Below are 26,185 nucleotides of genomic sequence, written 5' to 3'. Positions count from 1 at the left end.
AGCTAAAAGAGTTTTGCGATTCTGCTCAGATTGACTAGGCTATGCTAACCTTTTGCAACATAGCTGGACAAGGTTTCTCTCTTTAGGGTCAATTCTTGAGGAAAATTTAGCTGAGGTTTGGTGGATTATAGGCAGAGAAGTCAAAACAATGAAGGCCACGTTTTTTTGTTTGAGTAAATGTTTGAATTGAATGTAACAAATTCTATAAGAAATGACTGAAGGATAAACGCACCCTGAGACATTACCTCAAACTAAAAAATCCCCAAACCTGGCACCATAGCTGCTCCACCCAACCCAGGTGCCCAGCACCTCCAGCTAAGTGTAAGAACACAAACTAAGGCATTTGAACAGTTGCAATGTCTGTTCCCTAGAGTCTACGCTAAATGCATACATATCAAAAAAGCCAGAACACATAACAAAACCGTCAGAGATGAACAGCAACACTTAATGGTTTCTATGGGGTTTTTCAGCAGGGCAGCTAGAAGGGGGTGATAAACTGTGCAGCAACAGATGGATCATTAATTGTAGTCATATATATCATTAATTATTAATTGCAAATCTAAAAACAGTGCATCTATATGGTAGGTATAGCTGATAAAATGGACAAAGTGTTTAAATGTGTGTAAAGTTATAGAATGAAAAATACTATATAAAGAGGGTTTCTGATGAATGGTGCATGATAACAGATGGGCTACAGTTTGTACACCTGATAGTGGAGTGTAGCTTGACTTGATTTTAAAAATAATACAAAACAGAAAAATCAATCATTTGTAAAACTCATTTATTTTGGATGATACTATTATAGTGGACAGTTATTATGATATATACACTCCGCTACAGTAGTAACTGTTACTATAGTGCAAATATTACCATCAGACCTATATATAAATACCAGAGAGCACATGATATTATAGAATTTCAACTGAGTATGGATTGTCTGCATATTAGAGTAGCAATCAGCACAAAAATCCCTCTGTTATTTCAGCTGGCTGATTTGCTAGTCAAATAGACTCTGAAACTATAAATCATTTGAGTTTCAACTCAGTACACCAGCCTCCTACAAACAGCCTTCAGCATTCAGCCTTAAGACTGAATTAACAAAGAACAAAGATTCAGTTTAGATATGTTAACTGAGTTATATTGTATATCTACAGAATATGGGTTTATTCAGTCGGATGCCCTGAACAAGATCATAAGATGTAATGGGTGAATACAGGAGTTTGCAAGGAGAGGACCAGCTTTTATTACAGAAATGTTGGTATAAATGAACCAGGACAGAGGGTCATATACTGTAGATGTTGTATGTACAGTGCTTTAGGCCAAAAACCTGCTTATGATCCTGTATATTTTTAACAAAATAAGCAAACAGGCTTGTGCTCTGGTCTGTATGTCTGAGTATAAACTACTGTCCTTCTCGACCCTGTTCTACTCTACTGTGCATTTCTTTTTAATCCCACACGCCACGAGTTTCTAGATGTTGTAGTGAATCTTGATGTTGATGATGAAGCCAGACAGCACCTCGCAGTTAACACACTTCACCTGATTATCAGTCCTCAGGCCCAAACCTACAGAAACAGAAGCCAAAAAAGAAAAAAAAAGATCAGTTATTTTGTTGTGCATGTCAGGTAAAATCAATCAAACTGTAGTTGGGTCACAGACAAATACACACAAACTGCTCTGAAACCGCTTATCCTCCTGGGTCAACAAAATACACCTAACTTTTAAAATTTAACTTGAAAAATAGTTTTGTTTTTTTTTTGGCAAAAGTAGATAACTCCAATGTCATATTATGCTTCAGAAGGAAACAAAGCCATTTAATGGATACAAGTTTCTTTTTAGTGCAATATTTAACATTCTTTAACATAAAACAGGCAAGTAAAGAGCTGAAAATTGCAGCAAAAATAGCCAATTAATGGTTAATATTAAACATCTATAAAATCAGATCTTGGGAAATCCTAAAACTGTAACTCAATTGACTGACTGCTCCCTATGTAGTGTATTATTTGAGTTATTAAATTTTGGCTTTTACAATAAAATATTGTACTTTATGTCCAGCATGAATTTCATACATATAATGTATCATGGCTGAATCCAACGTGGTTCTTTGTTAAACAGACTGGGCTCTGTTTAGATGCAGTATCCATTATTTTAAGACCTACGTACTGCACTGTGTAGGGAAAAGGGAGCCATTTAAGAGTCTGCCTAAAACAGTTTGCGGCAGTGTTGTGTCACCTACCTGACCTGTATACTGCATGCTGATTCACTGAATGGATTTATTGGGTTCTGCTAGAGAACAGTGACGGCGTTTCACAGTTAAAACATGAACTTGCAATAACTCGACAGTGGACAATAACGGTCTTTGTGACAAAAAGTATTCAGGCTCCGGAATGCGCTGTGTGTTAAAAATAACCCCTGACAGTCAGTTCATTTTTTAATGGATGGCATTCATCATTTTTCGCAAATGAACTATTTAAATTTTTATTGGTCACTGGAGTGTCCTATCTGCATTCAGACCATTCTAGAACATTGCTGGAAGAAATGTGATCTCCTTCCTCTAAACCTTCACCTTTTTTAAAACATCCAAATAAATTAGCAGGACACGTGTGCTCTTCATTCTCTCACCCGTAAAGTGTGGTCCCACGACCCTGAGCAGAACGCTGTCCCATCTGGAGAAACACGGAGTGTACTGACTCGGTTCTCATGTCCAAATAAAATGGACACACGAGTTCCTTTCAGAACATCCCAAACGTTGATGGTGTAGTCATTGTAGCCACCAAACAGCAGCCGGCCTGCAGGACACAGTTTACATCGCCATCATGCAAACTATTAAGTAAAACTTAAAAGCACTTTCTAAAACAGATATCATACAACTCAATGGTAAGACTACTGGTCTGGGATGATCAGATGTACTCAATTAGGATATAAAAGACAAAAGCTGACAGATCTGCACTTTTCCTGAGAATACTGAAGATGTACATGAACTTAACCTATTTAACTCCTTTAACTTGCAGTTATTAACAGCAAAGACAAAATCATGATGGAATCTGATATCATTTCTCACTCATTAATACAAGTGAAGAAAATCTGTCAAAAGTGGAAATGTAAACCATGTTTTATTATGATTGGATGAAGGGTTACTGTTGTGTGTACAATCCTATCTTTTAAAAATACCATTGACATATTTTTCCTTATTTTCTTGAGATCAGAGCAGAAAAAATAAAAATGCAGACTCATAGCCATTGATGTAATTATACTTCATTATGTAACTCACTATACATATAATTGAATATGTAGTTTCATTTGAATAATGTACCAAAACTAAAGTACATTTGTCTGATTTTATGTATCAACAGTGTTCATTATCCCTTAGAATTAAACAGACCATGTTTGTTATTATGTCTCTAAGGTTAGTGCATTGTGTTTTGGTTGGGTGTCCTGCATTGTGCTTCATTCACTCAGTGCTGACACACTCCTTAGAACTTGAGTGTGAATGGGCAGAGCTAAACTGCAGGAGTGCTGAATAGGTGGATATATGAAAATGGGCTGGTTCCCATAACATCACAGAAACGATGGGCTGTCTTCAAAACTGGCTGTTGTTGCAGCTTAGTTTCCACATATGGACCATTTAAATTGGGTAGTAAATGAAACTTTCTGTACATTTAACAATGTTTAGTTCAAACTCCTTTATTTAAAGAAGCGAAGGAAACTGATTTTCTGTTATTTGACCTATTCAAGTGTTAATATGCATGATAAACACCTAAGCCAACTGCAAATACCTAAGGCAAATAACAATAAGCAGTGGAGACACTTACCACTGAGAGAGAAGTCTACACTGGAAGCCCCAAATATGATGCTCTCCTTGGAATAGATTGCCACTTCTCTGTCTGCCCTCAGGTCATAGAGACGACACTGAAAATAGACCAGATTGATAAAGCTATAGTGCAGTGATCTCACAGGATGGCTAAGGTTAAGGTAAAGACTGAGGTTAAGGAAAAGGACACAGAACGAGGAAAACCTACAGTAGCATCATCAGAGCCAGAGGCAAAGGCATCCCCACTAGGATAGTATCTATGACAGAAAAAAGCACAACAAACCACTGCTTTAAAAAGCCCATTTTTAGCATTTAGCAGCAGTGTGAATACTCTCTGCTGCCTCATAAGAAAAAAAAACAATAAATACAGTCCATTAAAAGAATAATTCAGCGTTTTTAACAAAATCTCTATCTACTTCATCTTTAACATATGACTAATTACCATGAACAATCATTTCAGTGCGCATCCCTTCAGCACCTATTCTACAGTTACTATTAGAAGTGAATATCAAGCCAGTGGGTTTTCTGTTATTTTACTAAGTATGCTTTCATAGAACTCTACTGCATGCTACAGATGTTGCTACCACTTTGTCTTTTCCAATGCTAAATCTTGAGTATACCAGTACTGATTTATTACAATACTTAAATTTTCTCTTTAAAAGTAAAAGCTTTAAAATGAGCTACTTTTAATTTAAGCACTTAAAATGCACATTTAAAAGTAGGCTACTATGCTCAAACTACTCAAACACTCTGCTAACCCACAAGAATAAATACACAACTAACAACATCACATCCCACAGAGTGAACGTGTGGTATTTCAGGACAGATTTGTTACAGATCACATTCATTCTTTTTTTCCTTATAACATCCATCCCAGGCAATTTCTGCTGATATCGACCCTATTTCTGGTATGGCATTGGTGCCATCTCTACATGTAGTGGATGGAGACCAGGTGGAAAAACACTGGAGTGTTCCTTTCAGGCTCCTGAATAGCTCAATGGTCACACAAAAGGAGGGAGGACCTCACCGCACGCTGTTAATATCTGACTCATGTGTCTCAAATGACTGGATGCACTGCCCCGAGCGCATGTCCCATACATTCGCCTTCTTATCACAGCCCTGAGGAAGAGATAGAGAAAAAGAGAAAACACAGGTCATCGCACAAGCATAACAATCGTGTGGCGTGAATGTGTCAGTGTGCAAGTGTGGAAGTGAGGGAGTAAACAGTAAGAGAGTGCTGATGTATTTCTGGTTTATTTGGGCATCTTCTAACCCCAGAGACAAAGGTGTTGCCGGTCTCAGAGGGGGCAAGGTCCAGGCAGAGTACATCAGCTGCATGACCATGAAAACTCTGCAGCAGCTGCCCACTCTCCACATCCCACAGTGCACAGGTTCCATCACCACTCGATGTCAGAATCTGGCAATAAAGATTAAATCACAGACTGCGTGAAGATCCTGAGCTATTACTGATACTCAGAGCCAACATAGAGACACTTTGTTGATAACATCAGCCATCTCAGATGCTCCATCCACAGAGGTGTACAGACTTTGTGATCTTTATTGTACACTAAGATGGCCACAGCTATCAGATTGTCAATTACAGCGTCACTGGCTATCTGCATTGCTGTGCTTATGCACTGCCGCTTTGCATGTCTGACAAGTAGTCTCTTCCTCTCTAAATAGGCGATTCTTGGCCCTCTTGAATATCAAAACCCACCAGACTCTGTTGTTAGGCTGAAGGCTTATGAGACTAACTTCTTGATATCCCAGTTCTATCAATGCAGAACTACCCAGCACATTTAACCCCAGTTAAACCCTAAGCTTGTTATTCAGTTATTAGCTTTAACACTTACTACTCAGTAATCGCTAAGAATTACTGGTAACTACTATCAAACAAATGTGTAAGTTATGTAGTTGTCACAGGAACTGAAGTGTGGGCTTACATATGGGCCCCTCTGGGGTTTAATGGATTAAGATGCTGTTTTAATATGTTAATATATGCTGATAACATGAGTGAAAAAAGAGAAAGCTTCAGAATCTGTGAACTTGATGTTTCTCACTGACTATAACACGTAGCGCTGCTTTTTTTTTTTTTTAAAGAAAAGGTGTTCTGCACCTGCATGTCTGAGTTGGTGAAGCTGCAGGCAGACAGGTAATTGGTGTGCATGGCCACTGACTTCTTCTTAGCTGCCAGGTTTTCGTTCTTGTCCAGGGATAATGGGTAAACTGAACACTTGTTGTCAAGACCACTGAGAAACACAAACAAGATTACACAAGTTAGAGAGAGAAAATACTTCCAATGTTCAACCCTTAAACTTCAAGCTTATTATTTGGTAAATAAAGGCATGTTATGCAGTAATTACTGTGAATTACACAATACCTACTCCCATACTAAGATGTAAGTTGTGTAGTTATGAAAATGAGTATTTGCAGTTTAAGGAGTTTTAAAGTAGCATCAGTATTCTTGGCTGGAAGCTTTAGCACTTTAAATGAAACTCCTTTTTTCAGTTTACTGCTATGAACACAAAGTTTTAAAAAAGCAACCCTTTGGCTTTTGATTCCTATTTCTGTATAAGAGTCTGTTTCCACAAAAAGGTCCCAGATCCTCACCCACAGGCTACTGCACACCCAGATGGGGCGTACGCACAGGCCATCACCCATGTGCACGGCATGGTCACTGCATGTTCCTATTGATAATAGAGAAGGAAGTAGAAAAATATCTGTTTTTAAAATAAATACTCTCTACAAATGAGCTTGATATGTCTTCACAGGTCTGAGCATGGAGGGATTACCTTGTTGGTTGTAAATGCATCCCATACAATCACTTTTCCATCCTAAAGGGCAAAAAGAGCACAACATGAATTTACAATCTACAACACTGGTACTACGGGGCGGCACGGTGGCGTGGTGGGTAGCGCTGTCGCCTCACAGCGAGGAGGGCCTGGGTTCGATTCCCTGGCCGGGTGACCAGGGTCCTCTCTGTGTGGAGTTTGCATGTTCTCCCCGTGTCTGCGTGGGTTTCCTCCGGGTTCTCCGGTTTCCTCCCACAGTCCAAAGACATGCAGTCAGGCCAATTGGACATGCTAAATTGCCCCTAGGTGTGAGTGTGTGTGTGAGTGACTGTCTGTGTCTGTGTGTCTGCCCTGTGATGGACTGGCGACCTGTCCAGGGTGTATCGTGCCTTTCGCCCGAAGACTGCTGGGATAGGCTCCCCGCGACCCTGACGGAGAAGCGGCTTGGAAGATGGATGGATGGATGGATGGATGGATGGAACACTGGTACTAGAACATGGACCGTACTAGGACCAGGAGCTGTCACAATGTACTGCTGTAGTGCATATTTATAGACAGATACCTACATAAAACTGTTTTGATAAGCTTATCAGAAAATGTCAGCAGCATTAAGACTACAGCTAGGAGATCTAAGTCATGTTATCATTTACATTTACAGTATTTGGCAGACGCTCTTATCCAGAGCGACTTACAGTTTGATTGTTACACAGGTAGGCGAAGGTGGTGTTAGTAGTCTTGCCCAAGGACACTTATTGGTATAGTGTAGGGTGTTTGCCCAGGTGGGGATTGAACCCCAGTCTACAGCATAGAAGGCAGAGATGTTACCCACTACACTAAACAACCACTATCTATGGTTGTTTATGTTATCTATGTTATCAAGGGTAAGTAGTATTATTAAGCTAAGTCTGTACTCATCACTGTAAACTTAGCTGACTAAAAATGAATGCAAAGCTATTACCTTGAAAATATCAAGAGAAGTAACTTAACAGGTTCAAGCTTAAATACCTTTATACTTGAGTTATCGTTAGTTTCTAACTTTCAGTCATTCACACTTCTGCAGTAAGGTTAATTCAAACAGCCCATTAAATGGCCTTACACTGAGCTGGCAGTGCTCTACTTTTTCAAGGTCTACTCACTGAATTAAGCTAACGTGACTCAGAGATTCTTCTTTGTGTAATGTGTTGGTATCAATTAAAACAACTCCATTATATTAAACGGACATTTTGCACAGTAACAAATAAATGGCTTAGTGAAGATTAGAATGCCCCCTTCAAGGCTGAGCTGATAAACCTGAACACAAAGTACTATCATGGTGAGAATAACAGCAAGATGTAGAAATGCAAACTTAATGTTTAACAGGAGAGCATGCTCTAACACACAAATAACATTTTAAACAGAGAATTATATTTATAAACGATAAAAACAAGAGTTAATGAACAGAAACTAGCAAAAGCGCTATGACTGCTGGGAACCTCTTTGGGCACAAGACTCTTCAGTCTGTAGGGCTGATCCAAAAGAAGTGATCTGAACTAGATTTACCTCAGTAACTCGGGATCATACAAGAAATAGTATGTTACTAGATTTGTATTCGTAATTTGAACCAGGTAGTAAACCAAAAAAATAAGTTAGTGTAGTTTTACAGTGTTTAAGTAAGGCAGAATTAGCATTAAAAGACAATAAAATGTTAGAAATGCTAAGATACTGCGCCCTACCAATGAAAAGGACGGGCTGATGGACGAACCTGAGTTACTCGGTTATTTCTCGTTCAGAACCCTGGATAGCGCCTCGCGTGGACAAACACGCTCGAGTGTTTACCTGAGAGGAGCTCACAATCCTCCTCTTGTCTTTACACCAGTCCATGCAGAGCACTTTGTTCCCGTGACCCTTCAGGGTTCTCCTCGTCTTCATGACGAACTGCCCCAGGGGATCCACCTTTTCTGCCACTTGGTGCACTGCGAGAGGAATCACAGCTTTATTCGACCTCTCTTTTCGTTAATAATGTTTCTACACCTCAGCGTTTACCATCTGTGAACAAACGCAGGCTGTGATTATCCTTCAGCTCAGACTACGGTTCGGGTAAATAATGGTGCTGGATGTGCGCGCGAGGGAGCCTAGCGCGGCAGGATCGGGAGTATCGTCAGCTCGGCACACAGCAGGCCTGAAGCTCGAAGATCATAATCCAGCAATAAAGCCACCATCATATCCCATCACTAAACCTCCTCAGGTGAACCGAGCAGCGCACACGCGATCGCCTCGCTGACGTGAGTCAGAGCTGATCGCACACACGAGCTGCGGAGCTAAAACAGCCCATAGATGTAACACGATATGTGCTAAACGAGTGCCTGTGGACTGTGCAGTGCCAGGCCCAGCTGATGCACTTACGCTCCACATCGTGCAGTTTGGCTCTCTCCTCCTCCAGCTTGGTCTTCAGCGCCTCCGACTCCGATTTCAGCTTGGCTATGGTCTCGCTAGGCTGCACCTCCTGTGCAGCCATTTTTGCCAAAGGAAAATTCGCCTCACCTGCACGCGCTGGGTTATTATTTTCCGATGGAGAGACAGAGAGAGATAAACAGAGAAACAGAGAGAGAGAGAGAGAGAGAGAGAGAGAGAGAGAGGGAGAGGGGGAGTCCTGAGAGAGAGGGATGTTAGAAAGGCAACAGCTGACGCAGCTGCCGTGACGTCACGAGAAGGATGCTCTACCCACGACGACCCGGGTGAGTTCAGCAGCAGGGTTACAGCTCAGCTCTCTGACAGGCTCTCAGCTCTGCGATCAATATCAGAGCGATCTAGACAGAACATCTACGCCCACATCTATTTATCTCACACACGTTGTATGTCCTATTATACATATGTCCTAATATAGGTTTTGAGGGGGTCGTTGATGAACGGGGTAAAGGTGGGATAAGAAAGTATGCCAAGAAACAGAGAGTCTGTAATTGCTGAACTGCTAAATGCACATATATGATAACTGGAGATGATGAAATGGATGTGAGTGTGGACAGATGGATGGATGGATGGATGGATGGATACATAGATAGATAGATAGATAAGGTTACTCTCAGCCACCCAGTAAGTCAGTTCTAATGCTGCAATTCTGCTTTCTGATCTTTAGGAGCCCACAGAGGAGTTACTAGGATATAATCAATATTTATGAGTTATATCAGCTATGGCAGAGGTTTCAAATGGGATTTGAGCAGAGCAGCACTATCAGCTGATTTATTACATACATTGCAGAAGATAAATTATTAAACATTTATCATAATACTTCATTTCTCAAAGTAGTACACGTCGTATATCTAAGGTTTTCATATAATCTGGTTCCAGCAATGATTAATCACAAATTTTGTTCATGTCTGATCTTGACATTAAGCTTTAAATAAAAAAGCATAAATACTGTATCTAAGATAAACTTTGCTTTTTTTGCCATACAGGAAGCATTTTTTTTTTCCAATCCCTGAGACTTTTTATACACAAGAAACCTTCAAAGGTTATAAAAATCACACAGAAATTTCATGGCACAAAAACAAGTTAATGACTAGGCTTTCATGTGTGAATCAAAGAGTCATTCATTTATAATATTTATGATGTAATAAAAGTATAATTTTAACAGCACATTGATTCCGATTTTGATTCAAGGCTTGATGCTGAAGAGTCAGTCAGTGGTCTGGTTCAGAGGTCATATGCGGGTGAGGAAGCCCAGGTGAAGGCTGCTGGGAACCTGCAGGAGCTCCAGAGCTTGTGTGGAGGGGCAGAAAGGAAATGTGACCTGGAAGCGATACTGTGCATCCATCATGAGCTGATTCGAGCCTTCACGCTCCTGCAGCAGCGCCTGTGGCAGGGCAGAATCCCAACAGGAATGAACTCACGGCCAAAAGCGTTCAGTAAATCCACAACTCACAGTGATTGCATTCATTCTTCACACTTACAATACAATACAATACAATACAATACAATACAAGATAATAAACCAAAGACCTCTAATTATCAGCAAAACGCTTGAATCTACAAACAGCTTTCTGTCAGATGGTCAATGTTTGTAACATGACTGACACAAGAAAGCTTACCTGAACTTTACGCACAAATGACGGTGCAACCCGCTTTTCAAAATCATCGATGGGTGTGTATGAGTTGAGAATCTTCACAATCTAAAAAATGAAAGGAAAGAGACCATTAAGAGGACACAGGTGGCAAGCAAGGGTTATAATAAGAGGTGATGAAGTTGTAGATATTAGAGATTACAGCTCCCATAGCATCCTATAAATTTAGTTAAAACTAGTTCTCAGTATACACACACACACACACACACACACACAGGCCCAATCCCATTTCACCCCTTGCCCCTAACACTTAGCCCTTCCGTTTTGCGCGCTCATGTCTACGGGTAGGGTTGTCCCGACTGTTGTTGAGGTGGAGGAGTAGGGTGAACTGTTGGGGCTTTATGACCCTTCAGACAGAGATTTTTCAGAGGCACACTACAAATGGAGTGTGTAGCATGGCATGTGCTACCCCTGGCTCAATGAGGACGCTGGAGGCAGGGTTCAGCACTGCAGCAGCCATTACTTTTTAATTCTCAGATCACAAACCAAACAAAACCAACACTCTGCTAAGTTGCTTGCGAGACCTTCCAGTCCCTTCTTTGAGCTTTTCAGCTCTTTCAGTCCCTTTTTACTGCTGCTCGTCCCTCTCTTGCTCTGTTCCCTCTCAGCTCTTTTTAAAGGCGCTCACGCTGCCGGCCAGATGAGAATCAGCTGGCTCTCATTAAGGGAGCCAGAGGTTTTTTGGCTCAACGTAAGCCCTAACAAAGAGGCTACATAACAGCTGTAAGAATGGAGGAATATGTGGACGGATGTGCTGTACCTGGACAGGTGAGAGCTCATGGCATCTCTGCTGGATCTCAGCTGCATCCTCATCAGTAGTTTTATTCACTTGCAGAAGCCAAGCAGCCTGAGACAGCGGCCCCAGAGTCTCCATCACACTGCAGCCCTGCAGACCCTTCTCCCTCAACCACTCCTCCAGATAACTGATATTACACCTGCAGGAGAGAGAATCTGATCAGGTCTGATCAGCACATGACCTAATCTCTAATACAGCATGAGAACATTAACTACTCTGTTAGAACAAAACTGGGTTTTTGCTGTTTTTAGATTTTTGTACCATTTCAAACTCCAAGTTTTCCTCTTGACAAATTACTTTTTTGGAGATACAATATTTAATTTTCCAACAGCAATGACATAATTCTTTATCTAACTACTAGTGCTATTAGCAGTAATGTTTGACTGAATAAGGGGCAAGTACTCTATTTATGATTAGTCAAGTCAAGTCAAATTTATTTGTATAGTGCTTTTTACAGCTGATGTCACAAAGCAGCTTCACAGAATAATAGTAAAGACAAAGTTTTAACATGAATGTAAAAACCCCAGGTGAGCAAGCCAGGGGCGACAGTGGCAAGGAAAAACTCCCTCAGACCTAAGGAAGAAACCTTGGGAGGGACCAAGGCTCACAAGGGGGGACCCATCCTCCTCTGGTCAAGCTACCTACAAAGTTATTTTCCTACTAATAGTAGTAGTATTACGAGTAGTATAAGCTAGGAGTCCATGAAAACTTCAAGTAGGATGGGCAGCTAGTCCAAGGCAGGTGGTGGTAGCTGGGGTATGGGCAGCTGGTCTAAAGCGGGTAGCTATGTTTACCTGTCAAATTATTTCTGACTACTTTTGTATTGCTCCAATTCTCTATATTTTGAATTTTTTTGTTTAGAGTTGAATGCACATTACACTTCCAGCAACTACATATAATTTTATAGCCCCTTTTTGCTGAACATTTGTTTTACATTCCAAGAAAATTAGATGTATTTACATGATTACATAGCTAGTTACATACTAAATGAGTCATAAATGATCTCTACTTACAAACAATATGGGCAGCAAATGAAATTTTACAATCTACACTTTCAGCAGAATTTCTTTGTTTGTAGACACTGTATTTGAAAGCTACCTTCACAACACAGGCAAAAATTTAATACTTCAACATTTATAAATAGCTTGTGCTAGTAATGGCAAGATAATGTTCTATGAAGTAACTAACATGGCACTGATATAAAAGGCCTTAAACCAAAGTGGTAGTTATTCATGCTGTATATGACACTGTTATGAAGTCCCAAACAACAGAATTAATAAGGCCTCGCTCTAGTTAACAAAACCCCTTTAGTGACTGACCTGATCTGCATGCCCTTGCGGCAGGAGCAGAGGTCTTTGCGCAGGAGGATGCTGTTGAGTGTGGTTGCTGCTATTAGGTAGAAGAGCTGCCGGATTGCCTGTCCCTGAAGCTGTGGCTCCACGCCATGCTGCGCCATGCTGCTGTGGAAGGCATTCATCAGCTGCAGGACGGAGGAGATGCTGTAGGCCTCACCCTCACTGCGGCCATCCTCCAGTAGGCTGTTTGAACGCTTACGGAAACCTGTGGGCTTCATGCTGGAGATGCCCTGCAGACTCTCATGTTCCAGCATAGCAGGGACTGCAGCCACAGAGAACGCACCACCACAGCACAGACACACAGTACAGTGTACACTTGTGTAAATCTAGAGACAGTCTTACTGCGCTGACATGTGTGAATGTGTGAATATCATTAGTACTGCATTGGCACAGTCACAGGGCTGCACAATTTTAAAAAAAAATTATTTAATGCTTTTTATTACTTGTTTACAATAAATTAAAGTGACTTCAACTCTGTCTTTAATGTTTTCAACTCTGTTTTATGTTTTAATCAAAGAGACTGGTTGAAAATAACACACCAATGTATTGTGATGGTCAGAACGAAAACTTCGTTTTTGCTGTTTTGCCCTTTACATTGTTTGTCATGACAAATGGACCAATAGGAATGTTCCAATAATTACTTACTATATTTATTTATTATAACTTACTATAATAAAATCTTGTTACATAACTTAAGACATTAAGATTAAAAGTTAAGAATGTTTTCATTTCTCCTGTAAAGGTAAGGTTTTATTCCTACAGCAACAGTATGCTTAAGTGTACAAGTATATAGATACACAGCTCTCATCGCAGTCTCCTTATCTACCTCCACTAACTGCTTTTTCTTTTCCTTGCATGCTTTTTTCAGTGTGTTTGACTACAATCAGTATTGCCACTCTTAGCCTTCACCACTGGTCAGTTTCTGACCACAGAACTATAGGGAGCAGGATATTTTTGGTTGGAGGTCTGTTCTGCAGTCTGTAGTTTACTTTACATGATAGTCTCTTTTCTGAATCTTTAGGCATCATCTCAGAATTTAATAGCTCAAGTAGTGGGGAAATATAACATCTACATTTTTAAAATCTGTTTTACAAGAACCCTGATATTGTGTTTTTCATACATTATGTTTTTTCTCCAGAAGTCTAAATAGCATGTGTCTTCAGCCATTAAAAGGAAACATGATATTTTCATTTTAATGGCTAAAGAAATAACTGGAAATATAAAATTGTTTTTTGAGAAATAACAAATGTGTATCAAAGAGGGCTGTTTTTGGCAGCTGATCATGGACTGTAAAGCAGGGAGCAGTACGTTTTAAAGCAAGGAAAAATATTTTTTCCATTATATGAGCCCTTAAATGCCACCTGCCCTTTTCATGCTGCTATTAGGTAAAATATCACCTGCCCAAAAGTTAGTCTTTACCTTTTTTGAGACTAACCACTTAATTGATCTGAAATCAGTAAAAAAAGAACATACAGTAACATACCAATCATAGGAAAGAGGGTGTCCTCCATGATGTTTATGAACTGGTGATAGATGCGGATGGCAAGATCACTGAGGATCTGCCTGTGCTCCGACAGGTCGAAGTTCTGAAGGCAGTTCTTATTCTGTCGCTCTGTGTTATGCTTCATAAACTCCTGTTGAGACAGTGAGACAACACTTTAAGCTCTTAACAAAGCTGTCTTAAGAGTAACTAAAGGTTGATAAGATGCTAATGATGGGCTGAGGATGATGGGATTTGCGGGATTAGACCCACTTCTTCTCCGCTGTACTGTTTGAGGCAGTTGAGCAGGTAGTAGGTGTTCGAGAGCCAAAAGGACAACATTTCAAAGTTTTCCTGATGATCCTGGAAACAAGACGATGAAAAGTTATCAGGCAACAGTTAAAAATCTTCCAGCAAAAATAATTGTCCTCTCACCACTAATAGAGTTTACTAACAAAAACATGTTCAGTGTCTAAATTTTGCTTATGTATAAAAGAGGGACAAAATTACAACACAGCTAAAACCATCTTTAAGCCTAATTTTTTATGTGCCTTTGTCGGTTTTTTAGAGACAACAGTAAGTAAGAGTAATGATTCCTCCATTTGATCACTACATTCAGGGTGAGGGGAAAGTAAATTTGATTTCTTGTTAAACTACTACTTCATGTTCAGGATAATGAACTGAAGCAGTCAGAGCTCCTTACCGTGATGACTTGTTTAATGCTAGTGATGATGGCATGCATTAGGGACTTCAGCTTGTTTCCATCATTGAGGTAATCAGCATGCCGCACACACATAAAGAGGAGATTTGCTGCCAGCCCAGGGATCATATTCACCACCACACCCCTCGGCTTCAGCTCTGCACAACACAGACTCATGAGTGTTTGTGTTTGTGTGGGTTTGTTATCTTTCAAGCACTTTTCAAATCAAAAGAAATGTACTTTCTTGATGCACTGAAAAAACCGAAAACCTAAACCGAAAACAAAGGGTTTTATGTATTTTTTGCTTGTTTTTTGTATTTTGCATTTTGTACCACTCCATAAATATACTAATTTATTCAAATTGTATGACATATATACAACGCATAGGAAAGGAAACAGTATCTTTTTAGTCAATATTTCTAATTCTCATTAATACTGAGGTAATTTGTGAAATGTAAATTGTGGTACAACCTGTGGTTGTAGGCCTATGCACACTTTACACGTTAAAAAACACATATAACTTTATCTAACTTTAAAAAAATAGAAAAACTCAGTTCATTCCTGATTTAATGAGTCTGTTGTGTGTTATCTATATATAGTGGGGACTGAACACTGTGAGAATTTACCCCGTATTAACGTGCGCACAAGCCTGTCTTCATCCACCTTCTTATACTCCAGCATGCCAAGGTATTCTTTAGGAATGATCGATGCAGCTTTCTGGTCGACTGTAGGAAAGATCAAACACAGGACAGAGTAGACAGCATCCGACATCTAAACCCAGGATAGTAGATCACACACAGCTGGAAACACAGGTTACCTTTCACAGGTGCCTGAAGAGCTTTGATTTGATCCTGCAGTCTCTTTATGGTTCTGTCCTTCATATCTAACTGCTCCTCAAAGTCCTGGAACAAAAGGAACAATGTATGTGTAACTAAACAGGCACAATGCTTTTCACTGATCATTACTGTATATTGTTTGTTTTTGAGATAACCAAGGATTTTGTTTTAAGCTGCTGTTCTCTAAATAAATGTTGTATCAATAATTGTAGAACTGTAATAAATGTTTTCATATACAATACAAATACAATGGTCTCCAAAGACAAAATAATAAGGTCAAATGTTGTCAAGTTAATTTAAAGACACTTTGTTTGAAATAATGAAGCCAGATTTGAAGCATTTCAACTGGTCCATTCATTATGAACTACTCACACAATAAAATTTAAATTTAAATAATAAAAAAAAGAACATGAAGATACATGGTTTTGATATGACAGTGCCACAACTTATAGAGAACAGAGAATGTTCATGTTTTTTTTTTTTAGATTGAATTTTATTACATGATACAAAAGACCTCAGAATAAGTGGCATATGACTGTATTTATGACTGTTTGGATGAGTGTATATTAGTGTTAATTTGAATATTTTGTTTTTATATGGGCAGCCACACTGAGGACAAGTCAATTTTCTCCTAAGGGTCAGTAACGTGTATTAAATTGAATTCAGTTCATTTCAGGGCCCAGTCTACAAAAAGCATCTCAGTGTTAAGATCCTGTTAGCTGGTAGAGCTGGTGCTCACTCTACCATTTTGGAATACGCTTTGCAGTAATATGCTTTTAGAAACCCAGCCTTGCTCAGTTCAATTAAATTCCTTTCCATCCCATTCAATTCCAATTCAATCCAATTCCATCACCCATGAGATGTGATGTACAGAAGTAGGCTGGTACACTAATAAACACACACATACCATATTCTCAGCTGTAAGACGGGAAGTCTCCTGCCTGAATTTGTTCTTTGCTTCACTCTCTGCCTGCTGGAGTCTCTTTATCTGTTCCATCTCCTCCTCAAACTCCTCCAACCTCCTCTCCAACTCCTCCTTCTCTCTCTCACTCTGTCTATTCCTCTCTTCCAAGAGCCTGTGGATAGAAATCCATACAGAACAAAATTGTATATGCTGTCAGTTCTGCTAGATGTCTTTATGATTTAACAAAGGGTGCGCTTTTGGTGAAGTGATATTTACCTCCATTGGGAGTGCTCTTCCTCAAGTTTGCTCTGAAGCTCACTGGATACCTTCATCATTTTGTCTGACAAATGCATTTAAGAGAAAGAATCTCAATCACAAGACAGAATGTTTAAGATGGAAATTAAAGCTTAAACTGCTGTAAAACTCTCTCTGAAGTACTCACCGGTCATCTCAGTGCTTTGCTCCTTTAGCTGAGTCTCTAGCTCTTGTTTATGTCGCTGTAATTCTGAAACCTGTTGCTTCAGCTCTGGGATCACCTACACACAACACATGCACACTGCCTGTCAGAAGTCTTGGAATATTTCTTTTGAAATATTCCAAGTATTCCAAGAAACTTTCTATTTTTGCAGAACTTCTTAATTAAGTAAGACAAAATACCTGCTAAGTTTTGAACATAAATACAGTTATTTGCAAACATATATGCATTAAAATGTCTTCCTTGGTTTTTATTAATTAAATTAATACATTTTAATTAATTAAAGGTTTGACAGTTTTCTTTTTTGAACTTTAAGAATGCATATTAGAAACATACATAACATTGTAAGGTAACTTATTACACAGCTTTTCAGGAGTTAACTCAACCTGAAAACACTAGAGTTCACCAAACCCAGTTTATACTACTACTACTACTACTACTACTACTACTACTACTACTACTACTACTACTACTAATAATAATAATAATAATAATAATAATATTAATCAGTTACATTTATCTAGCGCCTTTCTCAAACCCAAGGTCGCTTCACATAGCATGGGCAAAAAAAAAAAAAGTTTATTTAAGATCTCTTAATTCACATTTCTGTAAGAGTTCTGCATCTCTGGTAGGTAAACAACATACTGTTTCTTTAATAACTGGGACTCCTACCAACCTCCTTCTCCTCTTGGGCTCCCAGTTATGGATGGCTGTGGCATCACTGGGATTCAAACTCAGGATCCCCTGATGTTGGCTTGAACTTGACAGTAACACCACGCAGGAGCCCCCAAGGAGGAGCAGATTTCTGTCTATAATTTGTTGTTTTAATTTTAACAAGTAATATAGCTTAAATTTACTGGACACCAGACAGTAAGCTTACATAACAATGTAAGACACAGATTGTTGTTCTGTTATTTTACCATTTATCTCTATTATTTTTAAGTTTTTGGTCAGCCATAAATAATTTTAAACCAAATTAAATTATGTTGGGAAACTTGGATTTTTAAGTTTTTTCAAACTCAATTTGTATGTGTTCTTAGCACTAAGGCCAACTAAAATGAACATTTTCACCCAAATGTAACCCAAAATTCACTGCTCAGGTAAGAAAGCATGCTACATAAGCCAAGACACTTAATTTAGGTTCTTCATAAGGACAAAGTACCTTTACTTTTTAAAGGTAAAAACAATATGCTGACCAAAAGACACAGAGGTTTCAGTGCTGACGCCACAAGAGTAATAAATGCATAGGGTTTGACGTTATTCCAAAAATAGGCTTTTTGACAGCTGACAGATGTGCAAAGAAAAATGATCTAAGCATCTTATTACAAACCAGTATAGAATGCTCATGAATGAAATACAGTTTGATATATTAGCTGTCCCCTTTTGATGGAGAGTGAATGCATAATATGATCATTCTGCCAATTACAAAAAAAACTTTCATTTTCAGATGAAAAAAAAACTTCAGTATTATTGTTTTCATGTAATATGATTAGAGTGATGTTTTACCGGAAGCACAGGACTAAACACATAGTTAAACAGTTACAAACAGTTCAGGGCATTCTATGTGCTCTAATTCTGGAGCTGGAGAACACTGGACAGTGTTGAGATTATGAAACAAGGATATATGATGCAGTTTGTGATGTGTCAGCACTGACTCCTGTTTCTGTTAGTGCTTTATCTTCAGGGTATCTTTAGACATTTGGCCCATTTGCACTTACCTAAGAAGATGTTTTCCAAGAACACAGTGAAACTTCTGTAAATCAGTTTGGATAAGTGTTTCTGGCAAATGCTATAAATGCAGCTATAAAGAGTGTCGTAAATTAAGAAGGATGATAGTACCATGTTCTCCGCATTGAGGCGGGCCACTTCTTGTCCAATGCTGCGGTTGACATCATTCTTCTCCTGAAAGAGAGCTTGTAGCTGCTGGTTCTCTCTGGTCAGATGATCATTCTTAAAGACCAGTGCTTCCACCTGACTCTCATAACCTTCCCTCTGTTCCCTCAGTTGAGTTTCCATCACCCTACACCAGAGAGAGAGAGAACGAGAGAGAGAGACAAAGAGAGAGAGCGAGGGAGAGAGAGAGAGAGAGAGAGTGTGAGCGAGCGAGCGAGAGAGAGAGTGTGAGCGAGCGAGGGAGAGAGAGAGAGAGAGAGAGAGAGAGAGAGAGAGAGAGAGCGAGAGAGAGAGAGAGAGAGAGAGAGAGAGAGAGAGAGAGAGAGAGAGAGAGAGAGAGAGAGAGTGAGCGAGCGAGCGAGAGAGAGAGAGAGAGAGAGAGAGTGTGTGAGAGCAAGAGTGAGAGAGAGAGAGAGAGAGAGAGAGAGTGAGAGAGAGAGATGGTTAAAATGTTTAACAAAACACAGATAAATCTTTAAATGTAATTGTTCAATTGTTTCAAACCTGGTAGCATTTTGCAGCCCATCAAAGGCAAACAGAAGATCTCCTTCATCATCAGCATTTTCTGTTGCCTCTTTTTTCATCCTGAAATAGGATCAACCGTCAAAGACAAGCAGAAGAATTTATGTTAACTCATAAAATGTATGGCTATTTTTAAAAATCTCTTTAGTGGTCTAGAAAACTTGCATCATACAGCAACACTTACAGATAACAGATAAACAGGTATTTGCATTTAAGTAAGTAAGGTATAACAGAACCTGAGAAGAAGCTCCTCTTCTTTAGCCTCACCCAGCAGATGTCTCGTAATCAAATTCATTTTCTCTGAGGAAATAGTCCAGAAGAAACGGGACATTTTGTTCTAATGAGATGAGGACTTTGGCATTATGAAATATATAATGTATAATATATAAATATGAGATTTATATAGATCTGCTTTATTTGAAGATTCCTACACCTTCACATTGAACTATATGAGAATCTCAGTCTCTGTCAACATTTTATTAAGTCAATAATTATCATTATGTCAAATCTACACAAATAATCCCATAAAAGCAATATGTTAAATCTATCTACTGTCTTATGTATCACACAATACCTCTGGTCTGCTGAGTTTGCTCCCTTATCTTTCTGTCAGTTTCATCTTTTTCCATTTGGAGGCTGTTAATCTCCTTACGTAACTCTGGTATCACCTACAGAAACACCAGAATTAACAGTTATGACAGATCAGTTGGAATGTTTGCCGTTTCTAGGGGTGTAAATCTGTGACTTCATAACAAATAATTCTGATTATGATTATTACTCCAAGACGATATCTGTGACTTATATGAATATCTGTTGCTCATGAAAGAGTCTCTTGAAATGATGCACATCTGCCAACATCCGAAACATTAAGGTCCATAATCTCATAAATCATCACAGATTCTACTAAAATCATAGAAGTGAATGTTACATGCTACATGAAGCTACGTGAAGTTGTGTTAATGAAGGTCACTCTACCAGTCACACCATTGTGGCCCCTAATGTCTCTAAATGTCTAGCATTTAAAACTACAGAAGCTACAGGCCCCCAAACTAATTATTATCAACTAAATATGCTAAAACATGCAAGTAAGAATATAATATAATACACAATATCAGTGGTTTGATATTGCCTCACTTTACATTTTGCCAGGACTTTCTCATTAATCAGAAAGGTTATGCTGAGAGTCAATGGTAAAAAAAAAATTTATCCAGTTTACCTTTACATGTTTGGTGAGCTGACTGAACTGCTCCTGCAGCTCTTTGTTGACCTGTGTGTCCTCCTCAACCTGGGTCTGCAGCTGAACCTTCTCCTCCCTCAGCCTGCGGTTCTCCTCCTTCAGTATCAAGATCTCCTTCTCCAAGTCTTCCTTCTGCAGCTCAATGCTGTGCTCAGCCACCCTGACAAATCACAGCAGACAAGCTTTATCTATCTATCTATCTATCTATCTATCTATCTATCTATCTATCTATGTACATATATGTTTATATTTTAATATATATATATATATATATATATATATATATATATATATATATATATATATATATATATATATATATATATATAAAGTCAGTAAAAAGACAGTAGAGACTGTATGTATAAACTGAATGTGGAAGTTCAAAATCAGTGCTCTAAAATGTAGCTTATAAATGTGGTTTATACTTTCGCAGCCTCTCTTCTCGCTCCAAGTCCTCCATGAGCTTTTTCTTGTGTTTCTCAAATTTGTCTGCAAAAATGCCACATTTCAATCATTTTCTGTAAAAGCGTGGTTTTTATTAGTTAGGTAAATGTAAGTCAGTGCAGTTGGACTACCTGTCATCTGCTCTATGGACTCTTTGAGTTTCTGCTGGAGAGTCTGACTGTCCAGTCTGGCTTTATCCCTCTCACCCTGAAGCTGTACAATCACCTTATGGAGTAAAAAGGACATGTGGTCAGGATTACGTCATTAGCATAATTAAAGGATGCTTCATACAGATTCATCCACACAGTACTCAGTGAAATGCAATATGAGGTGTCCTTTTAAAATAAAGACTTTGAACAACAACATCAGCAGGGACAGCAACAGCTCTTCTACTTTTTGGTGAAACACTTGTTTGCGATAGTCGCTGTGTGAGGTTTAATCAAGTCAATTTTACATTTTTTATTGCACTGAATGAGTTATTCTGGAGATCCTCAGACTGTCTTTAACTAATGTTCAACTAAATAACTGAACATTAAGTTGGATTTAAACTTAAACCTAGCCCTAACCCAACACATATACTGAATCCTAGACCTGACCCTGCTTATGAACAACTGAATTTCATCAGGAAGTTTGTTAAAGCATCTGTAGATATTAAAATATGACCCAAATGGTTTTTTACACTATATTATAACTTTGTTCATTCAATTTAATGTGACTTCAGCACAAATGGTTCAAAGACGCTGCTTAGCTTGGTCCATTTTTCGGGAAGATGTGTCAGACACTTGGATCTGACATGTCAGAGCTCAGTCACTGTTGCTTAAAATCCCTAGTGTCTTACCTGATCAGTGTCCTCTTTCCTCTTCTTCTCTCTCTCCTCTACAGATGCCTTCTCACTGACTGCTTTACTAAGCTCCATCTCCAGAGCCTGTGCCCTGTCCAGTCCTTGGGCATGGGCACTGGCCAGACTGGTGAGTCTCTCCACAAGTCCACGGTTCTCTTTATTCTGAACAGAAAAATAGAGCTTTAAGTATCTATGTTTAACATTTCTGTTTAAAGTACATACAATGAATATCAATATTTTTGCTCTATTTATCACTATATTTGATTAATTCATCAATTAATTTATTTATTCATTTACTCACTTACTTATTTACCAATGCTGACAATTACTTTCCTGGATACTGATATTATATACTGTTGCTCTTAGACCAAACCTAATATCTTCATAATTATAATAAAAATATATAAGGTTATATATATATAAATATATAAGATATAAGGTATATATAAATATATACAAAATATATAAGGTTTTTTATCAACTACATTGTTTTCTCATTCTGAAAATGATGCCTGCAACATGTCCCAAAAACATGGGATGGGAGCAATTTAAGACTAAGAATGGCATCTGTCATGGTATGGGTATCTTGGTGGGGGGGTGGGGTATTGGTACCCATGCCATGGGGACCTTGCACATCTGTGAAAGCACCGTCAACACTAAGACTTTTACACATTTTGGAGTAAAATGCTGCCATCTAGAAGGTGTCTTTTTCAGAGGGGTCCGTGATCATTTCAACATGACAACACCAAGACACATTCTCCACGTTACAATAGCATGTCTGTGTAATCAGAGAGTGTAAGTGCTAGACTCGCCTGCCTGTCACCTGAGTGCTACACACAAAAACAAAGACACCATATGGCTGTGCAGCTAAAGACTTTAACTGAAAAATGGCAAACAATTCCACTTTCAAAACCAGATCAGTTGGTGTCTTCAGTTTCCAAAGCTTTATTATGTGTTAATTATGTGTTAAGGCAACGTAACACCATGGTAAACATGCTCCTGTACCAACTTTTTTGGGAAATATTGCAGGCATCATCATTATCAGAGTTTATGTACAGAAAAACAACACAATATATAAGGTAAAACCTCAAACATTGCGTTTCTGTACTGTTTTTAATATAATAAAGGTCAAACAGATTTGCACTACTTCCTATTTTATTGGCATTTCACATACTGTCACAACTTTTTTGGAGTTGGGTTTGTATAATGGCTTTATCAAAATTAGATTTATATTAATATTATTTCAGGAGGATGGCATGGTGGTGCAGTGGGTAGTGCTGTCCCCTCACAGCAAGAAGTGCCTGGGTTTGATTCCTGGCCAGACGACCAGTTTCCTTTCTGTGTGGAGCTTGCATGTTTTTCCTGTGTCCAAGTTAGTTTCCTCCGGGTGCTTCCCACAGTCCAAAGACATGCAGTTAGGCCAACAGGACATGCTAAATTGCTCCCTTGTGTGTGTGAATGTGTGTATCTGTCTGTCTGCGCTATGATGGACTGGCAACCTGTCCAGAATGTTTCCTGCCTTCTGCTCAATGGCTGCTGGGACAGGCTCCAGCACCCCCGTGACCCAGAACGATAAGCGGCTTAGAAAATGTGTGTGTGTGTGTGTGTGTGTGTGTGTGTGTTATTTCAGGAAGATCTTTTAAAATTCCTGTCAAAACCAGCAGCAATGTCACAATAAAGGGAACAATCATAAATAGTCACTCACAATGACACAAATGACAGTTACAGCAAATAGAGGACGTAATAAAGATGACAGATAGCACCTTTTTTGCTTCTCTACCTTGTAAAGGCAAATATTTTTATTGCCTCACCTGCTCTTCTATTTTCTTGCGCAATTGTTGGACTCTGTAGGACAGCTGTACGTTCAAAACAAGTCTGCGCATGGTCTGGAAACGCCGCCGTACCAGCCAGGCCCGAGCATACTTCTGTAAAACCAGAGCTTTGTGCTCCTCCACCATCTACACCAGTGATATAATGTACAGATTTAAACATGTTACACAGAGAAGCACAGCTTGAGAAAAATGTTTAAATTAACTTAAACTGTTTGCCTTTTTATAGCGCTTGCGGGCCATCCACCCCCTGGTGTAGGCCTGGATAGTGATGGTAGCAACCTGAAGAAGCAGGTAAATCCGTCGTATGAGATAGCCACGGCAATGTCTCTGGATGACCACTGCTGCCCAGGCCTGTTTCAGTGCTGCTGCTGTCAAAGTGCGCCTAGAAAAAGCATGCATCACACACTTGGTAGCCAAATGAACAAACATTCTAGCAATATAGACTGAAAGCCTGTGCTGCAGCACTAGAAAAGATGATGAGCTGCTGAGAGTAATTCTGTAGTGCATTACAAGTCAGAGATTCCCCACAAAATATCGACCTCTTTAAAAGGTATTTAAGCAGTACTTCAGCCAAAAGCCAGCTTTACACAATTCTCCTACTACCCCAAATGTAGTCCATTATCCAGGACATGTATGCCAGCGTAGTTTCACAATGGAGCTGTAAGGCTAATATAGCTAAGAAGTAAAGCATATAGATCTAATCAAGTTTCAAGTAACATAAGCTTATCTAGTTATTTTAGTTCAAATAGGCTTTCTTATGTGCTTTCTTTTGTGGTGTTACTGTAATTATCTAAAAATAAAAAAAACAGCTACAATTTATCTTGAAGCTTCAATTTTGTCTGTACTTTTGTTCATGTTGACTGAAAACTATGATTAGTTACATTAGTTAGCTACTATAGCCTCTTACCTCTAATGTAAACTCCAAACATACTGTGGCTGATTTACATTTAGGGTAAGAAGAAAACTGTGTAAATTTGTTTTTTTTTAATACATTTTAATTTGCAAGTCATATTAATGATATTGTTTTTTGTTGTTGTTAAATCAAGAATTTGTATGTGACAAAGTAATACAGGTAATTTGCTTCTGCATTAACAAGGACACTTTGGCAAACTGCCAAAAGATCATCAAGGGGTAAAAGAGACCTCTTTATGAGAGTCATCAACCTGCTCAACATGAGTGAGTGAGTTAGTTGGCTAGTTAGATAGTTAGAAGCCAGCTCCATGAAGTGCTTTCTGTTTAAAAGGGACATTTGTGCATCATGCTTTAGACACTAACCTAATCTGCCTCTTGCCGCGGACGTACTGTTGGATGATAATAGCAGCTTGTCTCATGCTTAGGTATCTTTGTCTCTGTCTCCAGCCCCGCACATGCTTCTGAATTGTTATACATGCAGTTCGCAGACGGTCCAAACGCAGCTTCTCCAGGTACGCTACCTGCCCTGCCCGGAAGAAAATCTTGGTTCGGCCAAATTTATACTGGTTTGAGTCCTATAACAAGTCAAAACATCAGACATGTTCATGCATAATTGCTCTCAAAACATATTTACATTATAAATAATGAACCTAATATGAAGTTAAACTTTGTTTAAAGTACTTATTAATGCATTTGGAATACAGACATACACTTTTTTCAAAGTGATTCAAAATTTAGATTCAGAATACTTCATTGATCCCAGGGGGAAATTGCAATTATTACAGCTAAAGTCACTTTGTATTTAGAAGAAGTTTATTAAATAAGGATATTAGGCTAGGATACACATTTAGCCAATCGCCAGACTAACAAACTACCTGATCTAAAGTAAAACTGTCTTCAAAGAACCTCAGAGAGTTCTCTGGTGTCCTCCAGGCAAGCATGAAAAGAAAGGAATTGGAATTGAACAGTCTGTATAATAACAGCCTGTACAGCAGGTTAATAGCAGTGGGTCAAGCTGAACTGATTGAGGTGAGGACTGCAGATGAAGGGGTTTCTTACAGGGATGAGTCTCTGCAGCACTGTTCTACAAATTTGCTTCTTCTCCCCGGCCCTGAGCTCCGCCTGACTCATCAGAATACTGTAGCGGCTGTAGAACTCTATATATGTCCACCTGCAAAGCAGCAACAGCTCCTCAGACCTGGATCCACATGACTAGACACAACTTATTACGAAGACAGTTGCTAAGTAAATTGTTTTC

General features: G+C 39.0%; 2 protein-coding genes across 3 annotated transcripts in view; both read right to left on the bottom strand.

Moving 5' to 3' along the window:
* Positions 1-764: 764 nt before the first annotated feature.
* gnb5a (guanine nucleotide binding protein (G protein), beta 5a) lies at positions 765-9,280 on the bottom strand. The gene is made up of 11 exons (XM_017706693.2): positions 8,986-9,280; positions 8,419-8,555; positions 6,604-6,645; positions 6,422-6,498; positions 5,928-6,060; positions 5,085-5,228; positions 4,839-4,930; positions 4,020-4,068; positions 3,813-3,909; positions 2,623-2,789; positions 765-1,565 (listed from the first exon to the last, which is right to left on the bottom strand). The coding sequence occupies exons 1-11, from the start codon at positions 9,095-9,097 to the stop codon at positions 1,554-1,556; spliced, it is 1,062 nt and encodes a 353-aa protein (XP_017562182.1). The 5' UTR covers positions 9,098-9,280; the 3' UTR covers positions 765-1,553.
* A 511-nt stretch (positions 9,281-9,791) lies between these two features.
* The window catches only part of myo5c (myosin VC), a 28,376-nt gene continuing 11,982 nt past the window's right edge, over positions 9,792-26,185 (bottom strand). For both annotated transcript variants that reach the window (XM_017706691.2, XM_017706692.2), the window contains 24 exons: positions 25,987-26,098; positions 25,291-25,502; positions 24,232-24,397; positions 23,995-24,141; positions 22,181-22,345; positions 21,474-21,567; positions 21,324-21,387; positions 20,878-21,058; positions 20,236-20,329; positions 19,898-19,961; positions 19,644-19,724; positions 19,086-19,266; positions 17,214-17,307; positions 17,048-17,111; positions 16,775-16,943; positions 15,849-15,933; positions 15,658-15,756; positions 15,035-15,189; positions 14,605-14,694; positions 14,335-14,485; positions 12,816-13,113; positions 11,461-11,635; positions 10,668-10,748; positions 9,792-10,432 (listed from right to left, as the gene is read on the bottom strand). In XM_017706691.2, the coding sequence (XP_017562180.1) occupies positions 10,280-10,432; positions 10,668-10,748; positions 11,461-11,635; positions 12,816-13,113; positions 14,335-14,485; positions 14,605-14,694; positions 15,035-15,189; positions 15,658-15,756; positions 15,849-15,933; positions 16,775-16,943; positions 17,048-17,111; positions 17,214-17,307; positions 19,086-19,266; positions 19,644-19,724; positions 19,898-19,961; positions 20,236-20,329; positions 20,878-21,058; positions 21,324-21,387; positions 21,474-21,567; positions 22,181-22,345; positions 23,995-24,141; positions 24,232-24,397; positions 25,291-25,502; positions 25,987-26,098 (3,175 nt within the window). In that variant the 3' untranslated portion in view covers positions 9,792-10,279. The remainder of the gene's footprint in view (positions 10,433-10,667; positions 10,749-11,460; positions 11,636-12,815; positions 13,114-14,334; positions 14,486-14,604; positions 14,695-15,034; positions 15,190-15,657; positions 15,757-15,848; positions 15,934-16,774; positions 16,944-17,047; positions 17,112-17,213; positions 17,308-19,085; positions 19,267-19,643; positions 19,725-19,897; positions 19,962-20,235; positions 20,330-20,877; positions 21,059-21,323; positions 21,388-21,473; positions 21,568-22,180; positions 22,346-23,994; positions 24,142-24,231; positions 24,398-25,290; positions 25,503-25,986; positions 26,099-26,185) is intronic.

Source organism: Pygocentrus nattereri, chromosome 11 (assembly GCF_015220715.1).
Source record: "Pygocentrus nattereri isolate fPygNat1 chromosome 11, fPygNat1.pri, whole genome shotgun sequence".
Lineage (NCBI taxonomy): Eukaryota > Metazoa > Chordata > Actinopteri > Characiformes > Serrasalmidae > Pygocentrus > Pygocentrus nattereri.
Note: the sequence above shows the minus strand (reverse complement) of the source record. Positions and strands in the feature narration are given on the sequence as shown.

Excerpts from the sequence above, each read along its gene's own strand:
- gnb5a (XM_017706693.2), bottom strand. The coding sequence starts at position 9,097 with ATGGCTGCACAGGAGGTGCAGCCTAGCGAGACCATAGCCAAGCTGAAA. Across the intron at positions 6,499-6,603 it reads ATGCATTTACAACCAACAAG|GAACATGCAGTGACCATGCC; the intron begins GTAATCCCTCCA and ends TATTATCAATAG. Across the intron at positions 4,069-4,838 it reads TCAGATATTAACAGCGTGCG|ATACTATCCTAGTGGGGATG; the intron begins GTGAGGTCCTCC and ends TTTCTGTCATAG.